The following is a 24,783-nucleotide window of genomic DNA, read 5'->3' as shown; positions in this document are numbered from 1 at the left end:
TATAGGCAAGTTTCCCATAAAATTAAGTGAATCTGTATGTTAAGTTGGTAGTGTAACCACAGACAGACGTGAACTAGAAAAGTGACTTTAAAATAATAAATTTGACTGTATGTCCTTAGTAGAATATACTATAAAAATAAATGGCATACTGTTTGGGTATATGGATAGAGTATTTATTTAGCTATTCTGTTACCATGTTCCCATGTTTAATTTTACTGCAAACAAAGCTGACAAATACTCTCCAGGTGCTTAAAAGATCTAAATTATTTAGGATATCCAAAAGTGTAAAAAGTAAAGATTTTCCAGTCCCGTGCATCAAACCAATATGTGTAAACATACAAATTTTCCATGTTAAAAAACATGGCTATATGATTACTTAGGAAGAGCTAAGCAATGTAATAAACATTCTGTATGCTTTATTTTTTTATTCTTTTTTCTTTTTGTGGTGGTACTAGGGACCGAACCCAGGGTTGCTCAAACACTGAGCTACATTCCTAGCCCTTTTAATTTTTTATTAATAGGGTATCACTAAGTTGTCCAGACTTGCCTCAAACTTGTGACTTTCTTGCCTTAACATTCAGTTTTTTTAATGTGCTTTTTAAAAACATACTTTTTTAATGTATATGAAACCAGAACAGTATAATAATTCTACTTATATTTCTCAAAATATAATTGTGAGATTAAAAATGTGTGGTCTCTTTAGTATTACTTAAATTATAAGATGCTAGATTTTATAATAAATATTAATAGTCTAATCTAAACTGACAAAAAAATTGATAATTTCTTAGAGTTGAAAAGTAAATCTGGTAATGATATTTTTAAAAATCTGAATGAAGTTCTGAAGCGTTTTCCTTTAGGAAAAAAGAAAAAAGAAAAAAATGTATAAAAGTCTTACCTTGATGCTCATCTTCTTCTTTTGGTGTTTGTTCCAGTAATGTATCCAAGGCACGGGTGTAATCTTTCATCACCCAATAGGCAAGACTACGCAGGAAAGGATCAGGATGCAATCTTTTGCAATTGAATCCTGACCCATCCTTTTGGCAACCCAAAATCTTTTGATTCAAGATGGATACGTAAGTGGATGAAGTCTCAAATTCAGATTCGTATAAGCGGGCAATAACCATAGCTAGCTGAATATCTTCCATTTTTTCAAGACATACCTGAAAATTTAAATTTTAAGAAATATTTATTTTATTTAGTGATAATTATTTAGTGATATGGACTATCTCACTAATACCCTAAAATCATCTGCTATTATGGTAGAAGGAAGCGGTCCAGAGGTTGAGACAATGAAAGGCAGTTAAATGATTATTTCACAGCAGACTAAGGAAGAATAATAATAATAAGGAACTAGAACTTAGAAATTGCCTAGGGTTTGGTCCCATAACACAGCACCAATAAACAAATAAATAAATAAATAAAATCTAATTCACTTGAGTTAAATTTCCCATTTCAAAATCATAGCATTTATAATTTTAAAAAATCATGCCTGAGATAATCATGAAGAATGACTAAATTTAAATTTATAGCAATTTTACTTTGTTAGATAGTTCCTATTTCTTCTATCATGTAATATTTCCTATTCTATTTTTCAATCACCTGTTTTAATTGCTCAGAATGATAATCAGTAACTATAAGGAAGAAATTATAAGTAACAGGAAAATTAACATTACTCTCATAATCACTTGCCAGCATTACATATTTAAAATGAGAAAATTTACAGAGAATTTTCTCACATTTATTTTTCCAATATCTAAGACAATTATATCACAGAACTGTACAAATCACTATTTTAGTTTCTTATCTATGAATTTCATTTAGGAAAAAAAATTGAAATTTCTGCTTTTCTGCACAAGATAAGGAGATTGTTTTTTTTTAATACTTTTTTTTATTGGTTATTCAAAACATTACAAAACTCTTGACATATCATATTTCATACATTCGATTCAAGTGGGTTATGAGGAGATTGTGACCTATGTACTTTAATTGTTCATAATCATAAGATGACCACAAAAAAATGCATTCATAAACCATTTTTTGCCATTTTATATACTATCTTGAAATATAATATGCCGTATATAAAACTGTTTCTCCTTTGAACTTATTTATAATTTCACTTATCACAATGCTACTATTTTAAGTTCAACAATTTCTATAGTTATATTCTGTTCTTACAAAAATATCACCAAAAAATTGCAATCTCCTCAAAGACCTTTTCAGGTTTTCAATCTTTTACAAGTATTTCAAAGCATTTTTTCTTATTTATACCTCTATGGCATCTTTCAGTGAACCCGCTAACAAGAAAAAAGCAGCAGATTGTTCAAAACGTTGTTTTCCAAGTAAAGAAAAAGCATTTTTCAAAGCAGCTTTACGCCATCTATCTTCATTAAAGTTGTGACTGAAAAATGATGTCATTTTTTCATCATGTTGTGACCTGGGAATCAGAGCACAAACATCAGTGTTTAAACCAATTTAAAATATCTTAATTCTTTATAGAATTAAAAATAGAAATCCTTTGCAATGCAAAAATAGAAAATAAAAAATGGAAACATCCATCTAAAAAATAACTTTAGTTATAAGTATGTAACTGTATATATTTTTATAGGTTTTCAAGCATTTCTTCTCTTCTAATAAGGAAAGCTAATAGTACCTTATGTACACAAACAGGACGCAAGAGTATTTTTTACTTTCCAATGTGCTTGTATCAACTTTATTTAGAACAACATCCCACCCTTTAGGTTAAGTTGAAAAGATATGTTGACCATTTGTTGAAGATAAAAGGAACAAAGGCATAAAGAAGTTGATTTGACCAAGATAATGTATCTATCTTCAAAAGCACTAAGTTTCTGATATGAAGCACACTTTCCATTCCACTAAATCATATTAAGTGTTGAGGCAACTTACCTAAACAGACCCCACACTACTGCTTTTTTCTTCATTGCAAGATAGAATAATGCAGCATCTAAGGCATCATTATTCCTTTGAAAAGCAGCTTTGGCAACCTAAATAGTAAATAAAATATTATTTTAACTATCTGACAAAACAATTACAACCAAGTAGTCAATAATCAATGCTTTCCTGCTACTTCAATGGATGACAGAACAATAAAAATGGGAAAACTTGGCTCTATTTCACAATCTCAAAAGACTTATGACACATGCTCCTAAAGACAATTTGCATACCAGAGATTAGAATATAAATAAGAATAACATCTAGCATTAATTGACTACTTACCATATAACTGGCACCAGTACAATCAAGCACTTTTCACTGATCTTACTGAATCACTACAACCCATGAGGTACAATTACCATACTCATTTTACTGGTGAGGTGATTAAGACACCAAGAAGTTGTGAATGGTCTATAGTCACACAGTAAGGAGTAGAAAGGTATCAGAACCCAGGTAGTAATAAAACTAACATAGGGGGCTGGGGTTGTGGCTCAGTAGTAGAGCATTTGCCTTGCACATGTGAGGCACTGGGTTCAATCCTCAGCACCACATAAAATTAATAAACAAAATATTGTGTTCATGTTTAATTAAAAAATATTTTTAAAAACTAACATAGGAAATAATAAAAACAGACTATTTATTTAATAGACGTGACCAATTCTTAAAAATTCAACATACTCCATTTCTTAATGTTTTGTAAAACTTAAAAAATATTGATGTCTATGGTAAATATGATTTCACAATTTAAGGTTCTCTCAACTAGTATAGATAAAGATACCTGTAATAATAATTATAGACACATGTTATACATATTTTAAAAAGTGCAGACAAAAAAAAAATTCTAGGGGGTGGGGTTGTGGCTCAGCAGTAGCAAGCTCGCCTAGCATGTGTGAGGCCCTGGGTTGGATTCTCAGCACCACATAAAAATGAATAAACAAAATAAAGGTATTGTGTCCAACTACAACTAAAAAATAATTATTGGAAAAAAAGTTCTAGTATTTTTTATCATACTTTTTAGAAACATTTTTCTGACACTTTTCAAATTTTGACAATTCTAAAGGACTGAATGTATACCATTCTTTCTAAGAAATAATTAAAACGAAGATGGTTCTAGGTCCTTTATTTTGAAGGGCCTACAAATTTCTGTTTATTTTATTTATTTATTTTTGGGCTAGGCATTGAGCCTAGAGCCTCACATATGGCATTTTGCCAATAAGCTAAACATACAGCCCCTGGCTTACAAATTTTAGTTTTTAATAATTACATTTTTTAAAAAGTTTCAGTGAGTATATAATTCTCCATGTACTATAATTTGTAATACCCTTTGACTCATATGACCAAAGTTGCTGAATTTATATAGCATTAATCAATTCTGTCAGTTTAAAAATTAAGACAATATCATTATTACATGTAATTGTATTGTTTTGAACACAATAGCATACAGACTATATTGTAGTCCTCAAAGATGCTGAGATAGCCTCTGCAAAAATCACTAAAATTAAGAGGCTTAACAAAAACCAGTGAATATTTTATTAGAACTCATCGACCAATGGTAAAGCAAGAAGCTACTGAATTATGGAAGAAATTGGAAAAAACACCTAAAATTGCAACACAAAATGTTTTACTGTCAATATTCTTTAATTTCTTTTCCCTTTAGTATTTTTCTCTTCTCTTGTCATTTAACTTAGTGCTTCCATATGTTCTGTCATCTTTTAAGAAATTATTACTGATATTCAGCTAAAGATTTATAAAAAATATTTCAGGACAAAAATTTTACATAGTCCTTTTATTTATTTTCAATAAATAAGTTACTTGTATAATAAATAAATGATACATATCAGAAAATACTCAATTATAATGACAAAACCACAGTGCTTACAAAGTAAAGAGATCTCTATAAAATAAATCTGAAACATTTCAGGTAAAACGATGTTTTCTTTTTCCACTGCTTTGGGCTATAAAATACTTAATATAGATACTGAATTATTTACATGCTAAAATAATCGGCTTTTCCTTTACAGCAGAAACTATTTTTTGATGTGGGAGCAAATTCCTATTGTGCCTATTTTCAGAACTGGAATACTGATATTTTTGTTGGCTGCCTTATACATAGTAGGAAAATAATTCTTTAATACTCATATTCTAAACTGTGATGTGATAACCATGTATACCAGAATCATAAGATGTAATCAATATGAAGAGGCCACAGCCCTACCACCAACCTACCAAATTAAAATATTTCAGAGTGGGATGTTTTAAATAAGTTTCTCACATTAGAATTTGACAATTCCTATTGTAGAGGAATAAAATAATGAAGAGTTCTACATTCTTGGGAGAAAAAAATTCATACTTCACAAATATAGTACCAATGATTGAACTCTAGGGAATTTCAATGGACTCCTAAAGTAAAATATGAATGATAATTTTACTTTCTCAACTCTGCTTAAATAGAAAAGGAACATACTAAAACTAACACTTAACTGGGAATTTGGGCAGGTTACCCAAACTCTGATTCTTAATTCCATCAGTTATAAAATGGACATGATAACATGGGGCTAAAGAAAAGATTTTATGAAATGATTAATGAAAAGAAACCAGCACCAAGCCTGGTACATAACCGGTGCTTAGTTAAGATTAATGTAACACTGAAAGAACTTTCAGTTTCCATTAACAAAAAAAAATGAAACTTCTTTTTTTCTAGAAGGAATCTACCCATCAATTGATTTTAAGAAAAAAACTGTCTTAAAAAATATCATGTTTCACTGGCTGGCACAGATATGTTCTTCAAGTGCAAATAAATAAAAATTGGTTTTTGAATGGTATTTTAAGTGTGTAAAGCAAGTTTACTACTTACTGAGCTAGACTTTTTTTAATGCAATGGAAATAAAAGACAAAAACTTAAGTATACTTCCTAAATTTAAATTTTTATATTTTCTTAAAATAGGATATACCTTTTAGGGCTGGGGTTGTGGCTCAGTGGTAGAGCACTTGCCTACCATGTGTGAGTCACTGGGTTCGATTCTCAGCACCACATATAAATAAATGAATAAAATAAAGGTCCATCAGTAACTAAAAAAAAAAATTTTTTTAAATAAGATATATCTCAACTAATAATAGAAAATATTCCCATTTCATACATACATAGACAAAGGTCAAGTTTTTAAAATCTCCAAAAAATGTTATTTAAAAAATTCTCAGGCTGGGATTGTAGCTCAGCAGTAGGTAAAGCGCTCGCCTAGCATGAGCGAGGACCTGGGTTCAATCCTCAGCACCACATAAAAATAAATAAAATAAAAAAATAAAAGATATTGTGTCCAACTACCACTAATATATATATATATATATAATATATATATATATATATAAAATTCTTAAGATATCCAGATGTACAAATTCATTCTTCATGACAATTTTTCAGCAAGATACTGATACTGTATTTTTCCCTTTAAGACTTTTTAAACTTCAAAATCCAATGAAGCAAAGTTACCTTTTCAATGCATCTTCGAAGCGTGTTAATATTCCTCACCCACCATCCTATTCCCATTGCTCTTAACTCAGACCACTGAGGGTCTCCTCTTTGAATTGCTGGAATCATATTAATCAGTTCTTCCTCAGCCTCAGAATGAAAAGCCCAGGCAAAATGGCATGTAGAAACACCTAAATTGGAAATTTAAAATAATAACCTTCAGAACTATATAAAAAAAGAACAAAAACAACTTTTCCAAAGTTATATATAAATGAAAGAATGAAAGGAAGCGTGTCATCATTCAGGATTTTATACTGTAAGTTTCTGAATATAAGATGAGAAACAGAAAACCCAAATCTCTTAACTTTTTTCCTGAACGTAAGTGGGTTTCTTTCCCCCCATACAAAACTACAGGCACTAAAATGTTATCATTGGAATGAAATGTATTTGAAGACTAAGCTATTCATACATACATCAAACTTATTATCAACAGTGAAAGTTTTGGTTCACTTGAAATTCAAGTGAAAGCATTTGGCCCAGGTGCCTGGCTGTTGTCTCACACTGCCACTGCCACTTCTTGTAAAATTAATGCAACAAGTCTTAATATCCTTCAACAGTGAATTTTGAAAACTACTTCATTATTCCCTCTGGCCAAGAAGCTAAGCCTAATTTTAAAGCAAGCTCTAAACATCACAAGAGTAACAGTGAACATCTGGGATAAATCTGGGATAAAGATGCCTTTCACGCCTTGATTAAAGCTGCCTAATACTGAAGCTATGGCAAATATTTTCACACCCTCTGACTCAGGAATTCAACTGCTAGTAAACTAACAGAAGAATAAACAGAAATATGCATAAATACTTACATGCAAGGTTATAAGGTCATTCATTATAATGATAATTCAAATTTTAGAACCAACATAATCTAAATGTTTCAAAAATTTAAAAAGTTGGATAGATGAAATATAATTTAGACAGATGACAGAATATTAAGTAGATATTTAAAATCATGTTTTCAAAGGACATTTATAGGTAAAGGGTAAGCGCCATGGGTAACAGTAACAGTTCATCAAGCCTGGTATTTCAGGGCCCATAATACTAATGCATACTCTATGGCGCTTTGGGTTTCAAAAGAAATATAGTCTAATAAAAATGAGCCTTGAACAAGGAGTCTAAGTATATGTCTACTAAAAAAGAGTCCTACATCCTACGTAGGTCACTCTAAATTCTATACTTTTTAATCTCTAAGTAAGAAGGTGATATGAATTCTTATGTCTCAAATCAGGGTGGGTGTATGGTAGCATGCCAGATATATGCAAATCCACTGGATCAATATGGTAGATCTTCCTGAAACATCACTTTTACTTGCTGGCAACTTGGAACATGATGCTTATATTAAGATAAAAACAATAACAACATAAAAAGCAAAATCTATACAATTTTAAAGGAACAGACACCAGACAAATTCAGAGCCACTCTATAGAGAGCCACTTTGGGTTATTAGAACCCTGGAAAACTACATTTACTAAGTTACTACAATCTTAGTGAGTAAAGTCTCAAAAACTGAGTTACTTGCACAAAAGTCATAGGATAAAGCTGAAGGATACATAAGAAAATGTTAAGTACGTACTTAAGTGACAGATCCTAAGACCAGTGATAGGTAAACAAATAATGATTCACTGGCTGATCATATACAAATATGAACACACTCACCACTTCAATACTAAATAAAAGTGTACAAAGGGTCAAACAATAAGTAGAATACCTTGATGAAGTAGCTGTACTCGGTATAAAGGAGGCAGTGATGTTAAAAGGCATGTGTGCAAGCGCATAGCTAACAAGTATCTCAAACCACATTCATCTAAGGTGTCTCTTCCTGTAATTTAAGTAGAATATATGTTTAAGAAAAAAAGGAATTCAAAGGTCACAAACTGATTTTTTTTAAAAGCTACAAAATAAGCATTAAGTTCTGTATTAATAATTTACGTAAAATACATAAGATACTTTCATTGTGCTCCTTTATGAACACTTTAATAACTTTATAAAGAACATATTTCTATAAAAAACATGTGAATACTAAAACTTCTAAATGAAAAATGATTCAGGAATATAATAAAATATAACTGTAATGAGTTAGGTATAATTCATAAAAATACTTCCTACATGAAGTCAGGTGAGATTTAAGGAGTTACATAACTATAGTGAAATTATTTGTTACATAATTAAACAGGTAATATTTCCTGGGCTGTTTAGTTTGACTGAAATATCATACTTCTGAAGATTGAAATTTGATTCTCCAGACTACTTAGTATTACAAAATTAAGATGATGAAAAAAAAAATAAATAAAAAAAAAAAAAAATAAATAAATAAATAAAAAAATTAAGATGAATTGATTCCACAAATTTACATATATAAATTTGATTCCACTTAGTCAAAAGTTGAAAAAGGTACACAAGTATGTCAAATTTAATCAAAACTATGGCTACTTCTGAATAACAGTAATGCAAAGGTATTGATAGCACCTAGACTAGTAACTAACACATAGGAAGTATTCAAAGAGTAAAGAATAAATAATATTTTCAGAAGAAAACAAAATTTTTTAAATTACTAAAGTTCAAGTTCCATCTCTGCTTCCCATTACCTATACTCATTCATCCATTTATTCATTCAATAAATTTAGCATCTACTACATGTGAGGCACAGTTTAGGTACTGGGGATTTAATAGTGAAAAAGGCAGAGTTAATACTCTCATGGAGTTTACATTTTAGTAGGATAAGACAATAAACAAACAAATAATATGTGGAAATTAATGTTATAAAGAGAAATAAAGCAGGATTGAGATATAAGGACTGCTGAAATAAAAAGGATCTATTTTATTTAGTGTGGCCAGGAAGAATTTTCCAAAAAAATGAAATTTCAGATGAACTCTGAGGATATAACAGAATGAACCATGCACACATGTGGAAGAGCACTTTGCACAGAGTTATGCAAAGGAAACAGTAAGTGCAAAGACTTCAAGAAAGCAATGTGCTTATGTGTTTGTGGGACAGCAAGAAGGGGAAACATAGAAATGGAAATGACCCCAGACATGTGGGACCTTGCAGAAGTCTAAAATGATCTTGACTTTTACTCTAACATGACACATGGGAAGCCACTGGTATATATTAGGCAGAGGAGAGATTTAATGTATCTTGACTTCAAAGGAATCACTGTCCTTTGTGAAGTACAGATTGAATTCACATAAATGAAGCAGTTAGGAGACTGTCAGTAACTAGGCAGGGCAACAGTGACTGCAGAGGTGACAAGAAATGACTGGATTCTGGATGTGAAAGAAATGACACCATTTGCCAATAGACTGGGTATAGGGTATGAGAGAAAGCAGAGTTACTAACACCTGTGTCTTCTCACCTCAATAAATGAAAGAATCCAATTACTTAGAATCCTTATACTGAGATGTGCAATTCATTTAATCTCTGATTTTCAATTTCTTGCCTGTGAAATGGAGACATTCATTCCTGCCTTATCTACCTCACAGATGTCTACTGTGACCAGGATAAGCTATTGCTTATATTCCTAGCCAATGATACAGTTTGTGTCAGAAAATTTAAACTATTTTCCATGGATTATGGCATGCCTTCTTAATACCCCAGAGTGAAAACTATACATATTAACAAAGGTTTACTCTGGGAAAAACCTCACTCAATTGCACATAACCTCAGAATTTAAAAGGTTTTTTTTTTTTTTCCTTCTAACACAGTGAAAAAATAGGTCATAGAAAAAATCCTTTAAGGTCTCCTGTTATTTTAATCTCCTAAAGGGAAATACTGGGGACACATGCAAGGGTGTAAATCTATATAAAGAGAGATTTTCTAACTGGCTTTGAGAAGAAGTGATTTTTCACTAGAAATCTCATGAAGTAGTTAAAAACAGAGTACCAGCTTGGAAGCAACACCCTTTACCTATGAACTCCATTTCTCCCACTTAATGTCTATGTGATCTTAGGTGAGTCAAATTCCTAGGGATCAGTGTCTTTATCTATAAAATTAAATACAATTGTAGCCACCTACCTACTATAAGATTATTATGGTAATTAAATGGGATAAAACACACAAAGTGTCTGGCACATAGTAATTCCTCATTCCTCTACAATATTGAATGAATGAATGAATGAATGAATGAATGAAAGATGAATAATTTTTTGTTTCCTTTGCTAATGTCACCATTTCAGTCAACATAATTACCTTCAACTAGCTGCATAGAAGAGAATAAAATCCAGTTTCAAAAGATAACTGCAAATTTTCTAGTTACAGAATAATCACACAAAATAATATTAAATGTCTAAAAACTTCTTTCTTAAGTCAACATTTGTAGAAAATTACATAACTATAAAAGTTATTTGTGTTTAGTAATGGGAAGATAAACTGAGTCAACGAGATTCCAGAAGACTCATGATTTGATGGCAAAATTAACAATTGGGCCATTATTATCACTCACACAATGGAAAAAAAAAAACCCACAAGAGGAATTAATCTTAAAAAAAAAAAAAAGCAAAAGATTCTATATTCAAAATTACACAAAGTTTTCGGTGTAAGAACGTGTTTGAAAATGCCTATAGATATCACAAATTCAGTTGCATATGTGTCAGTGATAGCCTGACTCAGCTGTCTTTTATCTTTCAACTAAGCATATTATATAGTAGTAATTGTCTATTAGGGAGACCTTTTCCCTACAAGGTTTGAAAGAAAGACCATAATTAGATATGTGAATCATTATACAGATAATGCAACTTTATAACTTTATAAAATTTTCTTAAGACTATTTACCTGAGTAATTCTTATCTCTGTTTTCATCGAGTTCAGTACTGGAGGTAGCCACTGTATCAGCCAATGCTACAAGGAACATCTGCTCCAAACGGGTAAGGCCTGGTAGACTTGAGTGCATAAGATGACTTGAAAGTACCCTAGCATGCTCCTGGCCAAAGTAAGCTGGTCCATATTGAGAAAGATTTATAACTTTTGATTTGCTTTCTCTCTTTTCTGGCTCTAAATCAATATCATCTGTTGTTATATCCTGGATTTGGAACAGCCCGGAATATTGATCCTCTGGTTGACTATCAGTATGATCTTCAAAGTTCTGTGGCATTTTTGTACTTTCTTCTGAAATTCTGTAGGATGTATCCTGATCTGCAGCAAGCAATGCATATAGTGGTAATGGAGGAATAGAATCTATCTCAGTATAATCTCGAGTACCGTCTTTCCCTATGGTGACTGTATCCTTTGCTGTACTGCCACTTACACTAATGGTTCGAGAAAGATGCCGCTTAGTTCCTTCTCCAGCATCAGGATCTCTAACTATTGCAACTTCACCTGCAATACATTTTACTAAATGAGAGAGAATGGCTTTAGCCCTTCGAACTTTACCTAAATCCATTAATTCTAATAGCTGAGTTGGATGATACTGTGGAAGAGTAGGGGAAAGTACATGTGCAGCCTCAAATAAGCCACCATCTTGAACTACAGTTGGTGAGCAAAAAACATCATCAGCAATAGTTGTTCCTTCAACAATACTTTTTCTTGACAACATGTTAGCTTTAAAGGCAGAATGATCTTGTACTGCTGTCTCTTCTGCAACAGGACTATCAGCTTCAGGGTCTCCAAATTTGACAGCATGCTTCCACTGGGCATATACATGCATTTCACAATCCATTCCCACCACCAATATCCCATCTCTTACCCAAGAAAGAGAAACAGGCAGTGAAGGTGTACCATCAACAGAAGACACTAAGTCTATAGATCTAAGAAGAACCCATCGTGATCTAACTCCTTGCTTGATACTACCACCTAGTGGTAAAGTAATGACAGCTACTCCATCCTTACTATTGGTTTGCTCAGTCACAATTCCTGAAAGCCTCCCATACATGAAGATATTAGCGCCAACCCCCACCGTGAGAATGTGGGAGCCATCTTCTTTTGACACCCAGTCCAAATGTACTAAATGCTTGATATTTGGAATAAGATATCTATCCTTGCTTAAAAGTGCATCTGATTTGCTGTACACAAACAGATTACTATCGACACTGACCCTTGAATCAAGTACACTCCCAACCTTAACCAAATCATCAAGATGAATTGTTTGTTCCAAAACCCATTCTGACCCACCCGTAGATTCACATTCAAATATACAAACATGCATGGAAAATTCTTTAGAAACAAAACCATTGTGCTGGACAGGTTGCTTATAAGCTACTGCAAGGCGACCTGTGTATGAACAACTAACAGCAACTGGTCTTCCCACAATGCTCACTGTACTGCTATTATCTTCTCCTTCATCATTCATTAGGGGCCATCTTCTCCAATGATAGGTTTCTTTCTCATTGTTTGTATTATTTGGTGGGTTTGTTTCCATACAACATTTCCAGAAGCGTACTTTATTGTCAGAACAAGTTGTAACCACTAAATAAGGTGCAAGGCATACTGGATAAATTGAAGAGGAACTCAGATGACCTTAAAAACAAAAAGTAGACAGTTACAATACTAGAACCACAAAATAAAATGCTAATAATAAAATTCTAAAATGTCATAAATTAAAAGCCACTATGGGCTTCTTCAGAGTAACTCTGCCATCCCCCACCTAACTAGTGTCCTACACTAAATGCCCATTCATTGGCCAAGATATCTATAGAAGTCTTGAACAATTGATAAAATAAAAATATGCAAAAATAATCACAAAATTTGTTTTTAGGTAATTAGGTTTAAATGAAGTAAACAAAATAAAACTCAAAAACAAACAAAAAAAAAAAACAAAAAAACAAGTCAACCCTTAATCAATAAATGTATTATTTGCCAGAATTTATGTATTTTTTTCACCAGAACATGCCTCACTGGACTTTCACTCTCTCTATTTTACCACTTTCATCATAGAAGCATAAGTGGTCATTGCAATTTGTCCATCAAATGTGCCAAACCTGCCCTCAAATAATCCAGACCCTAGATTTACGCCTACCATTAATTTTTTTTTCAGACTAAACATATCAATGGAGATCTCTCCCTCTCCCTCTTCCCCTCCCCCCACCTTACCAGTGTTCACTTTAAACACTGAACCAGAAATCTCACTTATCCCAGACTGTCAAAAACTAATACTACCCACCTATAGTACAATATAAGGTGTAATTTTGAGGTCAGAAAGCCAGGGTTAAATTTCATTCCATTAATAACTCCAAAAGAGTGAAAAAGACATTTAAACATCTAAGCCTGTTCCATCTAAATAACAGGGAAGAGTTATTGTCTCCCTTGGAATATTATTATCAATAAGACATCTGAAAACATTGTATAAAGCCCCTGCAAAATATAGATTACTATAACAAGCTCCAATAAACTTATGAGAGTATATCCCAAACCTTGCAAATATTTTGAAACATTAAAAAATTCATCTAGATCTATGTCCACCACAAAAAAACATAATAAATTCTTCTCAAGGTTATCTGTCAGTTGTGAATGCAAACCTCTTTTAGGAATAAGAAAATGCCCATACTCAATACCAGTAATTGGAAGAGTGTTGAACCTCCAATTTGGGTTCCCTAAAAACACTATTTTACAGCTCCTTAATTAGAATTCTGTAAGTGGCAGATCATTTTAAATATAGCTTCTAGTCCTATCCTCCAAATGATCTCATCCATCTTGCTAAATTCAATATTATTTTAAGCCAAATGATAGCCTTTTATCCTACATTTTCCCCCCAAAGTATTCATCAGCCCTCATTCAAACATACTTAATAAAAGTGAGACATGACTATATGAAGTCTTAAAAATAAAACTTCAGCAATTCATACATGAATACATTTGTTCTTTGAAATTTTACTATCATAGCTTCCAAAGTATAGACAGAATACTTCAAATTAAAATATTTATACATTTTCTGTCCAGTTGACATTTATCACAAAAACAATAATAATAATAATAATAATAATAATAATAATAATAATAATAAATATTACCACTACTAGTAGTACTATTACTACTAACACCAGGGATGAACCCAGGGGCACTTAAGCTCTAAGCCACATCCACAGCCCTTTTTAATTTTTTTCAGTTTGAGACAGGGTCTTGCTAAGGTTCTTAGGGCCTAAGTTGCTGAAGCTGGCTTTGAACTCGGCAATCTTTCTGCTTCAGCCTGCCAAGCTGCTGGGATTACAGGCTTGCGCCATCACGCCTGGCCTCAAGAAATTATTTCTAATGAACACGTTTCTAAATAGATGTATCATTGTTATAAAACAAATCTTTATTTCAATGTCTACACAGCACATGCTTCAGAAGAGTTCATCTACTTTATTAGTCTAAGCTATAAATGCTCAGTCTTAAAAATACCTTACCTGCTGAAGGTGTTGCTCTTATCACTTCAACTGCTTCTGGGAGATCAAGATGTTGACTATATACCAGTCTAGAACTCAGAATAAGTTTACTAGCAGTTTGAAGATTGGCAATTGATGAAGAATGTGGCATGGGGCTCATGCTAGGGGAAGTTTCTGGAGATGAGTCCACATTCTTCTGTCCAGGGACTGAAAGTAGATTTTCAGATGAAATAGTTTCTGAAGCTTTGGCTTTGAAAAGAAATTATAAATTTATGAAATGTATCACCATCACTAGACACATAAATAATAATAAAATATTATTATAGCTTAAGAACTATGTCTTCTTAGAAGTACTTCTTAGGAAACAAGGCCAATTTTCAGATTTTTTTCTTGGTCTCCTTAATAAATACATATATTTTGAAGCTACTTTATTCCTTAGCGTCACCAACTCCTTTGCAGGGAAACTTTCAGGTGAGAACCCTAACACTGAAGAGCTAGAAATAAACCTTTAATTATGTAGCCCAGTGTTAGAAACCTTCAAGAGTTGAGGCATTTGTTAACATACAAATTCTTAGGTCTAACCATAAAGATACTGATTCCATTGATTTGGGGTAGATTCCAATTACTTGTATTTCTAATAAGCAGACTAGCTTTTTCTTGCAAAAATGAATCATGGATCAAACTTTTAGAAATAACAGAATATTGCCTCAGATAAATAAATTTAAACTTGAATAGCTCATATAATTAGGTAGTAGCAAAGACAACACTCTGGAATGCCATCCTCTTCACTATCAAGTGCTCAAAACAAGATAATGATTTCAAGAACAAATACCAAAAAAAAAAAATTCCAAACATATTAAAATAATATTAGTTAACTGTCATTTTATAAGGTATGTTAACTTTAATCTTCTTCCAAGAGTTTCCATATCAAGAGTGAAGGATAAATCTCTAAGCAGATTCAGTTATCTGTGTTTCCGTAATAGGTGAGAGATACTTCACATTATTTTTTTATGTGTCTCTTTCCCCCTTAACAGACTGAATATATAAAGGGCAGGGATAATTTCTCATTGCTTTGTACATCTCAAGGAGTACCAGGACATTTCAAGAGATAATCTCCGTGTGCTTCTGTGAATGCTAAACATGTCAGTCTATCTTACAATGGCAGGTCAATCAATAAAAGTTATGAAAACGTTTTTCAAAAATGGAATCAGATTATAGGCATGCATCAGTCATCAAAATATAGGAGTCCCAGTCCTGGTTATGTCACTAACTAGATGTAATTCCTTAAGCAAGGCATATCACCATCTCTAGCTATTTTCTCATGACAAAATAAAACTGAACTACATCATTTCTCTTCCTATAAACCAGGCAATTGTCTACTGTATATCTCATGCTATGAAAGAAAATATGAGCAAGAAAAAAGCAAAGATTTCAGAGCTGGGAAGGCCTGATTTTGAAATGAAACTTGGTTATATAACTAAGTATATAATGAACGGAACTTGGTTAAGCCACTTACCCTTACTCCATTAGTAAATGGAGATAATATCTATTTCACATATGCAAAGAACCAATCTCAGTGCCTGGCATCCAGAAAGTACAACATATTTCCTTCCCCCAATTAAATTTAAGCCAATCATTTCATTCAGTCATAGTATAGACAACACACTGGTAATTTCAAGTTTTAGCCGTGAATGGAAGTACACATTATGTTCAACCTGCAGTGAATGTCAGAATCAAAGATAGGTGCTTCCTGTCAGAGTTGAAGAGAACATATTTGTTTGCTTCTACTATAATCTCAATGCCTATGAGCTCATACAAAACAGGGTAGGCAAGCAACTCTAACACTAATCCTGGCTTTAGGGCAACAAAAGTGGGATGCTCCCCTCACAGATTGGCAACAGAAGGTATCACGTGGTTTTTAAACCAAGTATCTGTAACTACCTCTGAAAATCTCTTCAAAGGCATCCCTGGCTCTGCACTCAATTCTACAAAATATCACATTCTCTGTGAGATAAAAATCTCTTCCTGACCAACTAGTTTTATATTCCTCAGTCTTGCATCTCTGTGAAACAACATATAATGCCAAAAATTTACTCAAAAGACTTTGAAAGATTTTTTTAAATTTCTGATGCCTCAAAACTAGACCCAACTAGGCACATGTCAAAGTTCTATTGAATTATTTGGCTCTTCTAATGACAATTCATGGCCCAGTTAGTTATGTGATAATGTGCAATATAAAAGGAATAAAAAAATACATATCATTAGTTCACTATATTAACTGCTTAATATGTGAATACTGATTAAATTACATAATTAACAGAAACAATACAATTTATTTACAAATTTTAAATATTTTTAGTTAACTAGTATAGAGCAGATTTAGTTTGAAAAAGAAATAAAAAATGTTTCAGGTAATATATATGTCAACTGACATGATTTGAACATTATACATTATATACAGGTATTGAAATGCCATACCGTGCTCCATAAACATGTCTAACTACTATGTGTCAATTAAAAATAAAAATATATTTTTAAATAAAAATGAATAATGATAAATAAATATTAGTATCTTTTTTAAAAGGGTAGATTCAGTTGATATGGCTATCCATGCAATTCTTTAATAATTATCTCTCAAAAAGTAAAATTGTTTTGTTTTTTTTTAAACAAAGAATCTGGGCTGTGAGTGTAGCTCAGTGGTAGAGCATTTGCCCAGAATGTAAAAGGCCCTAAGTTCAATTCCCAGCACTGAAAAATAAGAATGAGAAAAGAAAAGGTCTATGATCAAGCCAGGCACAGTAGTACATGCCTATAATTCCAGCAACTCAGGAGGCCAAGGTGGGAGGATCACAAGTTCAAGTTCAACCCCAGCCTCAGCAACTTAGCAAGAACCTGTCTCAAAATAAAAAAGTTAAAAGGGCTAGGAATGTACGTTATTGGTATCATGCCCCCGATTCAATCCCCAGTACCACAAACCAAAAACAACAGAAGAGAAAAGGTCTGTGATCAATTTCTTTGCCTCATACTACAGATTTCATAATTTATTAAGAGATTAAGCTGAATGTGTATAGCAGAAATATGGATGAAGTAATTTATTATTCACATTGAAGAATTTCCTAACATTCTCCAAAGCCATTCTAATTATAAGTTTCAGGTGCTCTATCATAGTTTATCAAATAGTAAAATAAAGATGCTAATGTTGTTATACACTCTATCAGATGGCAATGTGCACTATCAACAAAAAGTAGAATATTAATTCTGCAGACAACATCTTGAAAAAGAATTATAGTAGACATTCAATAAAGATTAATTGAAAAAATTATTTTCAATATGTAATATGCTCATAATTGGTTTGATTTTAGGATTTCCCTATTTTATAATAACCTTGAATTAAGAGTTTAGTAGATACATGTATGTATGTATGCGTGTGTGTGTGTGTGTGTGTGTGTATTTTAGGGGGAAAGGGGAGCTAGGGATTGAATCCAGGGGCCTTTTACCACCTAGCTACAAAGTCCTCTTTTTTTCTGCAGAGATAATCGCTTTATGGAATAAGGCTCTGTTAATGGTACAGCTTGATGTTTAACATTTGTTCATTTGAATTATAATTATTTTTACATGATTGCAAAGAGGCTACAGCTCAAACCAAAAGTAGTTTTAAACTAAACTGTCTTCATTTTCACAAAGTCCTTTTTTATTCTTGAGACAAGGTTTTTCTAAGTTGCTGGGGATGGCCTCAAACTTGAGATCCTTCTACCTCAGTCTCTCAAATTGCTGGGATTATAGACATGTACCACCACACCCAGCAAGCATATTCTATAATGTGAATTGATTTCACATCATCTCTGTATAAACTGTAATATAATTACTTACCTAAACACGCCTGTACAGATTTAAGATGAAGGTGCCACATATGGAGAATAGAGTAATTATTGCTGTCCTTTTCAATTACTACTAGAAAAAACTTTTCTGAAAATGGTGGTGGACGATACCCTATTATTCAAAGGGAAACAATAATTAAATTAACGTGTTTCATATGGTTAAAAAAAACATTTTTTAAAAGCTAAAAACATCACATGCATGGAAGTTGGGAAGAAAAAGGAATCTACAGTTTGAATATGATCTGTCCCCTCCCGCAAACTCATGCTGAAATTTAATTTCCATTGTGAGATATTAAGAAAGTGGAAATATAATTTGAGTATAGTGTTTAGAGGTGGGCTTTGGGAGACAGGATTAGATATGGTCATCAGAGTCGAGCCTCCATAATTGAATACTGTGACATTTTAAGAAGAGGGAGAAAAATCACGACACATGCAAACACTCCTTATCTCTCCCCAAATGATACCCTGAGCTGCCTCAGAATTCTTCTAGCAAGGAGGACATCATCAGATACAGCCTCTCAACCTTGGCCAGAACTGTGAGCCAAAATAAATGTCATTTTTTTTTAAACATAATTTACCAGGTCTGTGGTATTGTATTATTGGGCAACAGAAAAAAAAAAAGACTAGTACAAGGAAAAATAGATTTTCAGAATTTTTATACCATTTTTTTTGCTATTGGGTTCCTATCAAAGACTAATGAGATTGTGTCAAAAGTACACAAAAGCCAACACAAAGGGAAACCCAAGAAGGAACAATCTTTGATGTTCAAAGAATCAAAGAATAAAAATGAATACAATTTATTAAAACGTATTGATCATACTTAAAAAAAGAGTTCATCAAAATACCGAGAGAGACACATAAAGCAAGAAAGAAAAGGAAGGAACAGGAGAAGGACAGAAAAGAGAGGAGAGAAACCAAACACATAAGAGCACAAGCTAGCCTCAAACAAAGCCCCCTTAAGTAACTGGGGCATTGATTCCTTTTTGGAAAATTTGCAATTAAAAGGAAAGAATGAAATAACATTTAACCTACCTTTCCTGTATGAAAATAGCATTTTTAAAATTAAAAGTAATTGGGGGAGAGGTAGCAGTGAAGGGACACAGAAACTTTGTAGAAATTTCATGTATTTTTTTATGAAAAGACATGTAAGCGTAATTTCCCCACTGACAATTATATTCTTCATAAATGAAAATTAGATCTCCACAGGACAATAAAAACTATCTTTTACATTGAAAACTCATGATGACAACTCATTGGCAATGAACTTGTTAGAGCTCAAATTGTGGTTTCTAACTAACATTCCTTATTAAAAGGAACAGTATTAAAGGATTACTATATTCTTACAAAGGATATCTAAAAGATAAGCCTGAGATATCTTCTTTCTAAAAGAATGTAAGTTATCAGAATAATGAAGATGAGACAAAAGGAGTCAGAACAAACCTGAAGAGGTATACTAGTCTAGTATAGTAGGCAATGAGCATTTTAAAGAATAATGATTGCAAACTAATTGAAATGTGCTAAGTACATTAAAATCCGTAAGTTATATGAATACTTCTCTGTATATTATCATTCAATAAGGGGCTTTTTAAAAATAGATTCATAATGATATTCAAAACACAAAGAAAGCCAAACAACAAGAAATTCATCATTACACTAGGGTTAATTAGAGCACAAACTCCTTATTCTAAAATTGTCAAAGGGAAGGAACTAAGCACATATGTTTTTTCTCTAAAATAATTCTGTTTTCCAGAGCAATTAAATAGCACTAGTTGATAAGGGAATGTTTTTCTTTACAGATGTTTGCCAACTAATAAATAAACAAGAACTGATAGGGCTGGGGATGTGGCTCAAGCGGTAGCACGCTTGCCTGGCATGCATGCAGCCCGGGTTCAATCCTCAGCACCACATACAAAATAACAAAGATGTTGTGTCCGCCAAGAACTAAAAAATAAATATTAAAAATTCTCTCTCTCTCTCTCTCTCTCTCTCTCTCTCTCTTTTAAAAAAAACAAGAACTGATAAAAATAGAAAAATCATAATTTTTCAATCCCTAATGAAATGACTAATTTTAAGTAACTAATTTATAAATATTCAATGGAAGAAACCCAAGTTGGAGCAAGAAATATAAAACATCACCTAGGAAATTGAACCTACATATAATCAAATCTCCAGAATTAGCCTCCACTTTATAGGAAATACAGTAGACAAGAAAAAAATTCAAATGACATCGCAAGTAGTCAAAGAAGTTCCTAATAAGGAAAGTGCTCTAAAATGTTGGTGGCACAATAAAGGTGAATAGTAGGAGAATTATTTCAGATTAAAAAACTCTGGACAGACAATGAAACATAGTGTGGACCTGGTTTGGATCTGGATTCAAACAAAACAAATTAAAAACACAAAAATGTGGTGCTGGAATAACTGGGTATCCACATGTAGAAGAATAAAATTGCATCCTTATTTCCTACCCTGCACAAAAATCAACCCAAAATGAATTAAAGACCTCAGAATTAGACCAGAAACTATGTAACTCCTAGAAGATAACATAGGGTCAACACTTCAGCTTTTGCTAACAACTTTACCAATAGGACCCCTAAAACTCAGGAAATCATCCTGAGAGTTTATAAATGGGATGGCATCAAATTAAAAAGCTTCTGCACAACAAAGCAAACAATTAGGAACATGAAGAGAGAGAGAACCCACAGAGTGGGAGAAAAATCTTTGATAGCTATCTTCTGACAAGGAATTAATATCTAGAATATATAAAGAGCTCAAAAAACTTTATACCAAAAATTAAATAACTCAATTAATAAATGGGCAAATGAACTAAACAGACACTTCTCAAAAGAAGAAATACAAATTGCCAACAAATACATGAAAGATATTCAATATCATTAGCAATTAGAGAAATGCAAACCAAAACTACACAGCAATTTCATCTCACACCAGTCAGAATGGCAGTCATCAAGAATACAAATAACAAGAAATGCTGAAGAGGGTGTGGAGAAAAAGGAACACTTTCATACTGCTGATGGGACTGTAAATTAGTATAACAGCTAAGGAAATCAGTATGGCAGCTCCTCAAAAAGACTAGGCATGAAACCACCATATGATTCAGCTATACTACCTCTCAGCATTTACCCTGATGAATTAAAGTCATCTTACTACAGTGATACATGCATACCTATGTTTAGCAGCACAATTCACAATAGCCAAACTATGGAACCAGCCTAAGTGTCCACCAATGGATGAATGGATAAAGAAAATGTAGTATATATACACAATGGAATTATATTCAGCCATAAAGAAAAAATAAAACTATGGCATTTGCAGGCAAATGGATGGAATTTGCAACTATGGTGTTACATGAAATAAGTCAGACTCAGAAGGTCAAGGGTCATATGTTTTCTCCCATATAAAAAAGCTAGAAAGGAAAAAGGAAAACAAACATGTGGGTGGATCTCATAAAAATCAAAGGTGGATCAGAAGAAGAAAGAGACTAAAGGTGGGAAGGAGGGGTGATACTGGCCAGATTATACTGTTATATTGTGTGCATATACGAATATGTAACAACAAATCCCATCAATACATGTACAATTATAATGCACCAATAAAAAATGTGGGAAAATAAAAGAAAAAAGGACCACATAAGCAAAAAAAAAAAAAAAAAGCCAACATTTTTTAAACAATTCACTGAAGAAAATACAAGCTAGTTATTACATGATTCTAAGAATTTTTTATTAACTTGAAATGGCTAAACGTAAGCAAGTAATTTTTAGATATGCATATGGAAGTACACAGGAGTGAAATAACATGATGGCTGGATTTGCTTTGAAGTATATCAGGGAAAAAGGAAAAGAAAATATAATAGATAATGCAAGTATAATAAAATCTTAAAATCTTCAATTGATGTTATGGCATATGGAGTTGCACTCAAAATACCTTTATCCATGTTTGGTATTTTTCTTAATTAAAAGAGTAATTAATTTTTAATTTAAATTTAGAAAGTACAAATAAGAAGTGGGCAGGGAAGACAACAGATGTACATATTAAAACCTTTAAGAAAACAGATTAAATTTAGAAGAAAACCACAGGAAAACTTAACACAAAACTAAAGGAAAACCAAGAAAGCAGTGAGAAAATCTTTTGGCCTGATTTGGAAAAGGCAGAAGAAATAAAAGAGAAGTTTTTAAAATTCTAAATTTAAGCCTGTTGATTCAAAATATTATAAAGAAAAATACTAACTTTATTTAAGCATTGTTTTCTAGTAGATTGGCATGTATTTACTTTTGGAAATAGCATGATGAATGGTAGTTAGACTTTTTGGAAAAGATATTTAAAAATTGAACCCAGATAAAGATTAAAATATACAAAAAAGCAAATTTTAAATCTATAAAGTAGTGCTGTTATGCTGCAGTGATAATACAATAAACCTGAGCGTGACAACAACTTATAAATAAGAAGAATTCTGATTTATAAAAACAGATGCATGAAAGAAAAAAATTCTAGTCTGAGGGTAAAAAGATATTTGAGCTCAGCTTTATAGAAGACAGGACCTCATTCAAACGTTCCTCTACAGCAAAGAAAATTATCTGCACAAATTCAGTAGAAAGTTTCTTAGATGTCTATACATAATTCTGTGATAAAGACCATACTAAGGAAATTAAATATGTCCATCTAGACACTCATAGTATATGACCAAATGAGATATAGTATACGGAAACTCTTTGTTAACTAAAAATGTGTTCATCAAATAAAATTAATTCATAAAATGGGATATGTTTTTTCATTCAAATAGAACATGACAGTTTTATAACTACAAACTTATAACTTCTAAAAGAAATATTCTGTCAGATGCAGTGGCACATGCCTGTAATCCCAGCAGCGCAAGAGGCTGAGGCAGGAGGATCTCAAGTTCAAAGTCAACTTCAGCAAAAGCGAGATACTAAGCAACTCAGTGAGACCCTGTCTCTAAATAAAATACAAAATAGGGCTAGGGATGTTGGCTCTGTGGTGGAGTGCCTTTGAGTTCAATCACGGGTACCCAAAATAAACAAATGAATGAATGAATAAATAAATAAATTATTTTAAGCTGAAACTAAATACAATGTTGTTTTTGAAGGTTCTTATGGAAAAATAACTTTCTTTCACAAAAAGGAAAAAGAAATACTACACTTCAAAGGGGAAAACCGAGATAGTACTTTTAACTCACATGTCCATGAAGTTTCTGGTATAACATGCAACAAAATGCCTTACTTCATTTATCATTATCCTGTGGCAATTTACTGGGAACATTCTGAAACCTCTATCTGAATTAACTGGTCTCCTCATGATACCACAGGGAATTTACTACCAATCAAAACAACTAATTACAGAGTTGAACAAAGTCACCTTTTAAAATAAATTGAGTTTCATAAATACCATTTCTTGGCAAAAGTCTATGACACCTATGAACTGTCTTTCTAAATGTAAGTTTCACCCACATGTTGCAATCATCCACAAACAAGCAATTTTTTTCATGTTTTAAAAATATTTAATAAAATGAGACCCTTGAGTGAATAAAAACAAGTAGGCAAAACTCATGCAAAATAAGACCCAATACAGAAATACTGCAGGATGATGATGATTGATTTGTATCTTTTGATTATTTATGAAGTTCTTTCTGCTTCACTGCTTTCCTAATCAGACAGAAAAAGCCTTGGTTACGTCTCTTTTTTAAGTGAGATTATGTCACTTAGAGTTGAAGAAGTATTCAAATTAATCATATTATTCCTATAGATGAAAATATGGCATTATATAGACTCATATATTACAAACCTAAATGACTTTTCTATTAGTCTGGGTCCAGGACCACCTTAGAGGGGGGAAAAGAAAATTAATATGCTACTTGGTGGGGTTCATGTTCATCTTTCCACAGTGCTTGTAATCCCACCATTAGTACTGTGATGTTTTACACTTGGGTTATATTAAGAATCTTAACCTAGAAGTTGGTTAGAGGGGTAATACATTAATATGATGTTTTTAACCTTGAGATCTATTGTACTGCTCCCATTAGTTTAAAAGATTCTTCCCAGCCAGGTGGTGGAACAGTTTGTAATCAAAGAGTTGAGAATGAAGAGGGTGAAAAAAGAAATTTAGGGGCA

At 32.3% G+C, this 24,783-nt stretch overlaps 1 protein-coding gene across 5 annotated transcripts in view; it reads right to left on the bottom strand.

The window, feature by feature from the left end:
* Window positions 1-24,783, bottom strand: part of Dmxl2 (Dmx like 2) — a 159,272-nt gene that overhangs the window by 36,120 nt on the left and 98,369 nt on the right. For 4 of the 5 annotated variants that reach the window (XM_015480657.2, XM_048793030.1, XM_048793028.1 and 1 more), the window contains exons 16-23: window positions 18,636-18,755; window positions 14,787-15,014; window positions 11,243-12,922; window positions 8,183-8,293; window positions 6,440-6,609; window positions 2,905-3,002; window positions 2,269-2,434; window positions 896-1,160 (exon numbers count right to left, since the gene is read on the bottom strand). In XM_015480657.2, the coding sequence (XP_015336143.1) occupies window positions 896-1,160; window positions 2,269-2,434; window positions 2,905-3,002; window positions 6,440-6,609; window positions 8,183-8,293; window positions 11,243-12,922; window positions 14,787-15,014; window positions 18,636-18,755 (2,838 nt within the window). The remainder of the gene's footprint in view (window positions 1-895; window positions 1,161-2,268; window positions 2,435-2,904; window positions 3,003-6,439; window positions 6,610-8,182; window positions 8,294-11,242; window positions 12,923-14,786; window positions 15,015-18,635; window positions 18,756-24,783) is intronic. The other variant, XM_048793029.1, reaches the window with a different exon arrangement.

The sequence above is a fragment of the Marmota marmota genome, unplaced genomic scaffold (assembly GCF_001458135.2).
Source record: "Marmota marmota marmota unplaced genomic scaffold, marMar, whole genome shotgun sequence".
Lineage (NCBI taxonomy): Eukaryota > Metazoa > Chordata > Mammalia > Rodentia > Sciuridae > Marmota > Marmota marmota.
This window is presented reverse-complemented; position numbering and strand designations above follow the sequence as displayed.